The sequence below is a fragment of the Lepus europaeus genome, chromosome 17 (genome assembly GCF_033115175.1).
Source record: "Lepus europaeus isolate LE1 chromosome 17, mLepTim1.pri, whole genome shotgun sequence".
Classification (NCBI taxonomy): domain Eukaryota; kingdom Metazoa; phylum Chordata; class Mammalia; order Lagomorpha; family Leporidae; genus Lepus; species Lepus europaeus.
In genome coordinates this window covers 108,900-118,858 of record NC_084843.1, presented here as the reverse complement: position 1 = coordinate 118,858, position 9,959 = coordinate 108,900, and the positions used below count along the sequence as shown (strand labels likewise).

At 59.2% G+C, this 9,959-nt stretch overlaps 1 protein-coding gene across 1 annotated transcript; it reads right to left on the bottom strand.

Annotated features, from left to right (window-relative positions):
* Positions 1–703: 703 nt before the first annotated feature.
* Positions 704–1,660, bottom strand: LOC133776056 (olfactory receptor 226-like). Its single transcript, XM_062214735.1, has one exon. It carries the CDS (start codon positions 1,658–1,660, stop codon positions 704–706), a length of 957 nt encoding a protein of 318 aa, XP_062070719.1.
* Positions 1,661–9,959: the final 8,299 nt, after the last annotated feature.

Below are 9,959 nucleotides of genomic sequence, written 5' to 3'. Positions count from 1 at the left end.
GCTGGAGGTGAGGATGGGCGGTGGCTGCATCAGGGCACTGCTCTAGGGAGAGGGCCTGTTCTGCAGGGGCTCCTCAGGCCACACCCACAGAGTGGGGCGAGGCCACAGCCTGGTGGGCCATCCAGAGGGTTGCCTGGGTGGACGGACATCCACTCTCTGGCAGCGGGGTCAGTGTCCTGAGGGCTGTGATCATGGCCTGAGATGCCCCTGGTTGCCCTGGCCTTGTTCACACCACTGGCTCCTTATGGGCTGGACGCTGGTTGTGGAGATGTTGCAAGTGAGCAGCAGGCAGCCAGGTGGAGGTTTTCGTTTAGGGACATTTGCAGCTACCCTGGAGTCCTCTGTCTCCTGTCCTCCCTCTGCTCCTGAGTGGTTTGCCCCCTTCCCTGCCTGAGGATCAAGCCCCAGAATCAAGCCACGACAAGGTCCCCCGAGGGCCAGGCCAGAGGAAGACTCCCAGCAGGCCCACCGGGCTCCGTCAGCGCCACCGTGTGGGGTGGGAACGGCCGGCCAGCATGGGGGAGACCACATGGGGTCAGTTGGGAAGAGTCCTCAGGTGAGGCACCTGCTGGGCTCAGGGGATGGCAGTGGGGTACAGGGGCCAGAGCAGGAGGCTGTGCTGACTGCTGGCTCCCTTCAGACCTGGCTCTGTCCTACTGGAGCTGGTGGGAATGTGCAGGGGCTGAGGAGGGGGCCCGAGAGCCTAAGAGGGGACACCCAGGGCCTGGACCGCCCTCTGCATCACCTTGCGTAGTGCCTGCTTCACCTCCTGGTTCCGCAGGCAGTAGATGATGGGGTTCAGCAGGGGCGTGAGCACCGTGTACACCACGGACACCAGCTTGTTGTAGTCGAAGGAGTAGATGGCTCGCGGCCGCGCGTAGATGAAGAGGGAGGCCGAGTAGAAGATGACGGCCACTGCCAGGTGCGAGGCACAGGTGGAGAAGGCCTTGTGCCGGCCGGCGGTGGACGGGATGCGCAGCACTGCGCCGAGGATGGCCGTGTAGGAGGCCACGGTCAGCAGCAGCGGCCCCAGCAGGATGAGCAGCGCCAGAAGGAAGTCCATGAGCTCCGCCACGGACATGTCGGAGCAGGCGAGGTTCAGCAGCGGGGACACGTCACAGAAGAAGTGGTTCATGACGTTGGGGCCACAGTAGCCCAGGCGAGCGATGAAGAACACCTTCCCCAGGGAGATGGTGAAGCCAGAGAGCCAGGAACCAGCGGCCAGGAGGCTGCAGAGGCTGGGACTCATGATGCTGGTGTAGCGCAGGGGGTGGCAGATGGCCACGTAGCGGTCATAGGCCATGACGCCCAGCAGTGTGCACTCGGTGCAGGCCAGCGCCAGGAAGAAGTACAGCTGCGCCATGCAGCCTGCGAAGGAGATGTGCCGGAACCGGGGCGCCACCAGGCTGAGCAGCATCTTGGGCACGGTGACGGAGACATACCACACCTCCAGGAAGGACAGGTTGCTGAGGAAGAGGTACATGGGCTTGTGCAGTGCCGGGCTGGCACGCACCACCACGACAATGGCCAGGTTCTCCATGACGGTCAGCATGTAGGCCAGCAGGAACAGCACCAGCAGGCACACGTGGAGCCCCAGGGAGCCTGGGAAGCCGACCAGGATGAACTCGGCCACCTCTGAGCGGTTGCCCCGTGGGGACATGGCCCCCACATGCCTGAGGGAGCAGGGGGTCAGGTCAGGGGTGGGGCCAGGTCTTACCCTCATCTCCACACTGCTCCCTGAGAGGGGCGGGAGACAAGGGCTCTGCCCGGGGGTCCCATCTCAGAGGCCTTGGGGGCTTGCAAACAGTGATAAGGGTGAGGGTGCAGGGGCCCAGCCACAGTCTGACCTGTCTGGGTCGGGGGAGGCCACAGCTGAGGTCACCTCAGGGCATCAGAGAATGGGACAGGGCCCTGGGAGTGCTTGCTGGCCAGGCTCAGGCGGGGAGGTCAGGAGGGGCAGCTGGGCCAGCGGAGGGGTGCTGGGGTCAGAGGATGAGAGAGTGACCTCAGTGTCGGGGACGGCTGTCTTGCTGGTGCCTTTTCCCCGAGCAGTGTGCCCCAGGTTCCTGTTCTGTACCGGGCTGCAGTCTCAGAGGGCAGAGTTGCCTTAAATACAGCCGAGTGGGCAGTGAGTGGCTTTGTCCCGGGCCTCGCTGCAGCAGCCTGGGGCTCCTCCCTCCTGCGGCTGCGGCTTTGTTTCTCAGGCGCTCTGAGGCTGAGGCTGGCCTTGCACTCGCTTTAAAATAAACTCAAGAATTTGGAATGTGGCTAAGGCTCTGCCTGCTTCCCTGCACCCACGAGCCTCGAATACAGCCCTCGATGTCCTACACTGACCTTCAAAGTGGGGCTCAGCCTGGGGGACACTGCTGGGCGGGGCTGAGCCTGGGGGACACTGCTGGGAGGGCTCAGCCTGGGGGACACTGTTGGGAGGGGTGGCCAGGTGGAAGTCTCCAGAGTACCTTCTCTCCTGCCTCCAGTACGTTCTCAACGGAGGTGGCTGCTGGCCAACACAGAGGCAGCGTCCAGCCCTTTGCAGCTGCCTGGGGACACTCAGAAGTCACCCCCAACAGGAGGGGTGAAGCTCAGAGGTGAGCCTGCAGCAGAGTGGGCTCCGAGGGGCTGCTGCTCTGACCCTACCCCAAAGGGCTTTGGGCCAAAAATTCTGCAGGGTGGACTCCTGGGCGTAGGGGTCTCCAGCCTTGGTCCCCATTCTACCCTCAGCTCTGGGTGGCCCATGGCCCTTTGTACCTCTCACCTCCAGTGAGCTGCTTGGTGCCCACCCAGAAGAGCCCAGAGCCCAGAGTGTCAGTGTTGGGACAGGGGCTGGATTTGGATCCCACCCTCCATCAGCTTGTGACCTGGGGTAAGGTCTTCTGGCTGTCCCCTGGGGTCATGGCAGGACCCCTTGCCAGGCCACAGGGAGTGGCCGTGACAGAGGGTGAGCTCCAAGGACAGGAACACACGTAGGCCACCTGCCTGACTGACAATGCCCGGCAGAGCATACAGGTGGCTCAGCCTTGTCCCTGACATCACTGCCCATGACCTCGCTGGGAGCTGGGCCCCTCTCACCATCCCCCTGCAGCTCCTGTGACCTTTAACAGCCGGCTTCAGCTCAGCTCAGATCTGCCACCTGCCAGCTGGGGGCTGGGGACAGACCTCTGCCTCTTCCAGTCCCAGTTCTTCTCTCAAAGATGGAGCAGGTGTCACCTTCTCTGACAGGAGCTGAGGCTGGATTTGCCTGAGCTCTTGTCACACAGACACTTGGGGATGACTGAAAGGTGTCCATGCTCTGTTGACCCAGGAGCCATAGGTGACAGGACCCCAGCTACTGTCAGGTGTGGCACAGGAGGGCTTCAGGTCCTGCATCCTAGAGAAACAACACCAACCCCCAAACTTACACGGCCTCCCAGGGCACCCCATATCCATGCCCAGATGCACCTGTGCTGGCGCAGGTCTCACACACCCACAGCACAATGACAGGTGGACAGAGACTCCCCAGGCAGTCCAGACCCTGTACAAGTGTACCCCTTGTCCAGGGCACAGCCAGCGAGACCCCAGCTTCATAGGCTGCATGCTTTCCCTCAGAAGCTGAACAAACACAGCTTGAAACGGTACATGTGGGACCACAAACTAGCTGCCCTGGACGTGACACCAGCTCAGGAGAAATGTCCTTGAAAACCGACCCCAGATGCAGCTGCTCCGGGTGGCTGCAGGCAAAGGCACATGGTGGCATGCCTGGGTGCACTGAATACACACAGGTACATACAGGCATACACAGATGGACATGACATCTACACAGGTGTGCAAACAGCTTCACACAGGTACGTGAACCTCTACATGCACGGGTGCACAGACTGACACAGCTCCTTATAGAATCACACACAGGTGTGCACAGCTGTGCAAACAGGTGAGCACACAGGCACACAGAGGTTCACACAGGTGCACAAATAGAAGCATGGGCACAGACACACAGGAATGCACCCAGGCACATACAGGCACACACACGAGCACTGTAGGTGCACACATGGGTGGACATGCAGGCACATACAGGCACACACACAAGCGCTACAAGTGCACACATGGGTGGACATGCAGGCACATACAGGCACACACACAAGCGCTGCAGGTGCACACACAGGAATGCACCTAGGCACATACAGGCACACACACAAGCGCTGCAGGTGCACACACAGGAATGCACCTAGGCACATACAGGCACACACACAAGCGCTGCAGGTGCACACACAGGAATGCACCTAGGCACATACAGGCACACACACAAGTGCTACAGGTGCACACATGGGTGGACACGCAAGCACATGCAGACACACGAGCACTGTAGGTGCACACATGGGTGGACACGCAGGCACATACAGGCACACACACAAGCGCTACAAGTGCACACACAGGTGGGCATGCAGGCACATACAGGCACACACACAAGCACTGCAGGTGCACACACAGGAATGCACCTAGGCACATACAGGCACACACACAAGTGCTACAGGTGCACACATGGGTGGACACGCAGGCACACACGAGCACTGCAGGTGCACACATGGGTGGACACGCAGGCACATACAGGCACACACACAAGCGCTACAAGTGCACACACAGGTGGGCATGCAGGCACATACAGGCACACACACAAGCACTGCAGGTGCACACACAGGAATGCACCTAGGCACATACAGGCACACACACAAGTGCTACAGGTGCACACATGGGTGGACACGCAGGCACACACGAGCACTGCAGGTGCACACATGGGTGGACACGCAGGCACATACAGGCACACACACAAGCGCTACAAGTGCACACACAGGTGGGCATGCAGGCACATACAGGCACACACACAAGCACTGCAGGTGCACACACAGGAATGCACCTAGGCACATACAGGCACACACACAAGCACTGCAGGTGCACACACAGGAATGCACCTAGGCACATACAGGCACACACACAAGTGCTGCAGGCGCACACATGGGTGGACACGCAGGCACATACAGGCACACACACGAGCACTGTAAGTGCACACACAGGTGGACACACAGGCACATACAGGCACACACACAAGTGCTACAGGTGCACACATGGGTGGACACGCAGACACATACAGGCACACACACAAGCGCTGCAGGTGCACACATGGGTGGACACGCAGGCACATACACACACACGAGCACTGTAGGTGCACACACAAGTGGGCACTCAGGCACATACAGGCACACACACAAGCGCTGCAGGTGCACACATGGGTGGACACGCAGACACATACAGGCGCACACACAAGCACTGTAGGTGCACACACAAGTGGGCATGCAGGCACATATAGGCACGCACACAAGCGCTGTAGGTGCACACACAGGTGGGCACGCAGGCACATGGATGAACACCTGCACTCCTCAGCTGTTAGCTGCACAGGCTGGCAAGGTTTTCAAGCTGCAGGTCTGGGTTTGAGTCGTAGCCCAACACCATGGCTCCCTTCTTCACCTGGGAAGGGGCTGGGATCCCCGTAGGTTCTCCCAGGCTTTCCTGAGGCCTGAATGTGGCTCCCAGCCAGGGAGTTCCTTACCTGGCTCCAGGACACAGTAGGAGGAGGGCACAGGATCCCTGTGACCATTGGGTCAAGGCTGGGAGGGTGCAAGGCAGAGGAGCCGGCTACAAAGACATCCCTCCCTGGTAGGAGATGCCACCGTGTCGGAGGTGAGGCTTAACAGCAGGGACAGACGCAGGTGCTCCCAGGGCTCCTTACCTTCACTCGGGCCGGGGCTGGGCTTGGTGGGCATCTCCCTGTGCAGCTGAGCGCTGGGCAGCCGGAGGCCAGTGCCCCAGACCCAGTCTGGTCAGAAGTGCCTCAGGACACATGGCTGCAACTTCACACTGCCCCGGCCCTCACTCGTTTCCATCTGAGAAGAACTCACCGGGAGACCAGCTGCTTAGGGCAGGAGCGACCGCCCACCGCTCCCTCCTGCCTCCCACCAGGGACCTGCCTCCCCCATGACGCCTGCCAGCTTAACTGGCCAGGATCAGACATGGATAGAGACTGCCCAGGTCCCAGCCCCACGTCCTCACGGGGCATGGCAGGTGTGCAGACAGACAAGGAGCCGGGGAGCCGGGAAGGAAATCACCAGGGGCTGCCTGGGTCCCCGGGCCCCGGGCCCCAGGCTCTGGGCAGGCCCCCGACCCTCCCTCAGCCTGAAGCTCGAGTCCTGCCTTGTCACCACCCCCTGCTGGACTTTGCTGGCCCCTGTGAGTGTCACTGGGACGCAGGATCCCCTGCCCTCAGGAGGAAGGAGGACGCTTGCTGTGCAGGGTGAGCCCCTTCCTGTTTCCAGTTTAGGAAGACTTTGTCCTTTCACATCTTAAACAGACACTGAAGTCTGTTTCTCTTAAGACAGTAACACACTTCTTCCTCTGTTTCAATGTGGCAAATCCCTGAGAGCTAGTGCTAGCTCTGGCCTGTCTGAAAGCGCAGCTTTGGGCTCCGGAGCAAGCTGGCTGTGCAGGGCTGTGCAGGGCTGTGCAGGGCTGTGCACGGGTGTGCTGGCTCTGTGGCTGTGGCAGGCAGTGTGGCTGAGGTGGGGCCCAGCTGGTGACAGGCAAGCCCCTTCTTCCTGCCCCTTCCCCCAGCCAGCCCTGGGGGGCTCCCTGAGGCTGTGGGTCATCGTGGGTCCCAGGGAGCAGCCGAGCTCTCTCACAGGAGCTGGTGCGATGCTGAGGAGGGAAAATCCCCAGCCTCAGGTATAAAGTGAATGATTGATGCTTCTGTCTTTTTCCCCCTTACATTTATGTATTTATTTGAAAGGGAGAGAGAGGGAGAGAGAGAGAGAGAGAGAGAGAGAGAGAGAGAGAGAGAGAGAGAGAAAGGTCTTCCATCCGCTGGTTCACTCCCCAAAATGGCTGCAACGGCCAGAGCTGTGTTGATCAGAAGCTGAGAGCCAGGAGCTTCTTCCAGGTCTGCCATGTGGGTGCAGGGTCCAGGGACCTGGGCCATCTTCCACTGCTTTCCTAGGCCACAGCAGAGAGCTGGATCAGAAGAGGAGCAGCCAGGACTCGAACCAGTACCCATATGGGATGCTGGCACTGCAGGCAGTGGCTTTGCCCGCTATACCACAGCACTGGGCCCGCTGTTTCCGCTTTAAGAAGCTGCAAGGGAAAGAGGAAATCAAAATATGGGAAGAATGGAAATAAAAAATAGATAAGGGCTGGCACCGCAGCTCAATAGGCTAATCCTCCACCTGTGGCGCCGGCACACCGGGTTCTCGTCCTGGTCGGGGCGCTGGATTCTGTCCCGGTCGCTCCTCTTCCTGTCCAGCTCTCTGCTGTGGCCCGGGAAGGCAGTGGAGGATGGCCCAAGTGCTTGGGCCCTGCACCCTCATGGGAGACCAGGAGAGCCACCTGGTTCCTGGCTTCGGATCAGCTCAGTGCGCCAGCCGCAGCGCACCAGCCACAGTGGCCTTTGGGGGATGAACCTTTCTCTCTGTCTCTCTCTCTCTCACTGTCTAACTCTGGCTGTCAAAAAAAAAAAAAAAAAAAACAAAAAAACAAAAAAAACAAAAAACAAAAAACAAAAAACAAAAAACAAACAAAAAAACTTATATCTGAAAACCTTCTACAGAGAAAACCCATATGACCTGGCTGGTGCCTTCTTTCCAACATTTAAGGAAAGAGCTGGGAACTGCACAGCGCGGGGAGAACTCTGTGGAAAGATGCCGGTGCCTCCGAGGTCACCGTGACCCTGACATGGAAGTGTGCGAAGAAGGCAACCTCCAGGATGGGGCCTTAGCCAGACGCCGGCAGTGAGTGCGCACGTGCACCCTTGCAGGCACCGCTCAGCCAGGAAAGGGGACTGACTTCACTTTCAAAAACCATCGAGTAACTTGACGCTAACAGACCCAAGGAGAGAAACTGCGTGGTCATCACCACAGCGGCAGGAAGTCCATCTGGCACAGTTGGTACTGAGTCCTGGACACCACAGAGGACCTTAGAAAAGAGCAAAGAGACCTCAGGACTGAGGGTATTTAATGTTAATATTCACGCGCTGGTGCAGAGAGAAGCGGAAAAAGGAAGAAATGGAAATAAATCCACACTTCCTCAAGAGGTTCACGGACAACGTGTGCTGTGGAAAAGCAGGCACGGTTTCACCCAGATAAACTTGCCTTTTAGTTTCATGGTTTTTAAAAGATTTATTTATTTGTTTGAAAGGCAGAGTTATAGAGTGAGGGAGAGTGTGCAATCTTCCAGCTGCTGGTTCACTCCCCAGATGGCCTCAATGGGACCCAAGCACTCAAGCCATCAGCAGGGAGCTGGATTGGAAGTGGAGCAGCCGGGAGTCAAACTAGCGACCATATGGGATGCAGGGATTGCTGGCAGAGGCTTAGCCCTCTACACCACAGCCCGGCCCACTGCACCCCTCCAAGAAACCCCAGAGTGATCCCAGTGCAAGGGCACATTAAGGTGGGGGGAGAAGATTTCTAGGAGTTATGTTGGAATCCAGGGGCTCGAGGGGGCCTGGGCCCTGGGTCCAGGAGTCTCACTGCCTCTCCTGTCCTGTGTGGGACGGTTCCGTTTCCATGGTTCCAAGCACATGGGGCTTTGCTTGTTCTCTGTGGCCCCTCCTGTTTTTAATTTGAGAGAAGGAGAGAAATCATCTGGGTCAGGCCCAAGCTGGGAGCCAGGAGCTCAGTCCCCATTGCCCTTGTCAGGGCAGGAACCCAACCACTTTACCCATCACTGCTGCCTGCGGGGTGCGCATCAGCCGGAAGCTGGGATCTGCAGTGGAGCCAGGCCTCAAACCAGGCCTCAGACATGCGGGGGGCATCCCAGTCTGCGTCTCCACCGCTCGCCCAAGATGCTCCCTGCTGTAACTCCCCTCAACATCTCCCCACCTGCACCCCCAGTCCTGATAGGGTCATCTCTCCTGCACCCCAGTCCTGATGGGGTCACCCCATCTACAACCCCCAGTCCTGACAGGGTCACCTCTCCTGTACCCCAGTCCTGATGGGGTCATCTCTCCTGCACCCCAGTCCTGATGGGGTCACCTCTCCTGCACCCCAGTCCTGATGGGGTCATCTCTCCTGCACCCCAGTCCTGATGGGGTCACCCCATCTACAACACCCAGTCCTGACAGGGTCACCTCTCCTGCACCCCAGTCCTGATGGGGTCACCTCTCTTGTACCCCAGTCCTGATGGGGTCATCTCTCCTGCACCCCAGTCCTGATGGGGTCACCCCATCTACAACACCCAGTCCTGACAGGGTCACCTCTCCTGCACCCCAGTCCTGATGGGGTCACATCTCCTGCACCCCAGTCCTGATGGGGTCACACATGGTGTCCTGTCACTCAGCTGACATGGTGTGCAGTGGGTGAGTTTCAGCAGAAGTTACCATTGCTGGCGGAAGATTCTCATGGGCTGTTTCACCCTCTTTGCCAGTCCGGAGGTCGACTTGGTGCTGGCATCAGGAGACTGTCTTTTGTCAACGTGTGGGTTCCTGGTTTCTTGTGGTCTTCAGGTGTTTACCGATGTCCTGGAGAAGACGTCAGGGACTCTGCAGGTGTGGTGCGTGGCGCTGGCCCCCTCCATTCTGTGTCCCGACCATGGCCTGTGGAGCTCTGCTCTACTGCATTTCCTGCTGTGCCGCCTGCTGGGACAGGAGAGGCTTCCTGGCCCTGTGGTGGGGAGCTGAGCTGGAGACACGGGGTCCCAAGGCTTTGGTGCCTGACTGTGGGGCAGGTCAACCTCCCACAGCAGTTACAGTGGGAGGAGCCCATGCCTGAGCCCTGCTTGCATCTGGTGACGCCCAGGACCCACAGACAGCACAGAGCTGCTGATTCACTCTCAAAGGCCTCACTGTCCCTTGTGGCCATGGTGGCCGCTGGCTCCAAGCTGTGGCTTCCACCATTGCCCAGCTGCGTGGGGAGAGCCTGGGGCTGCTCTGCGGACCTGGGACTCAG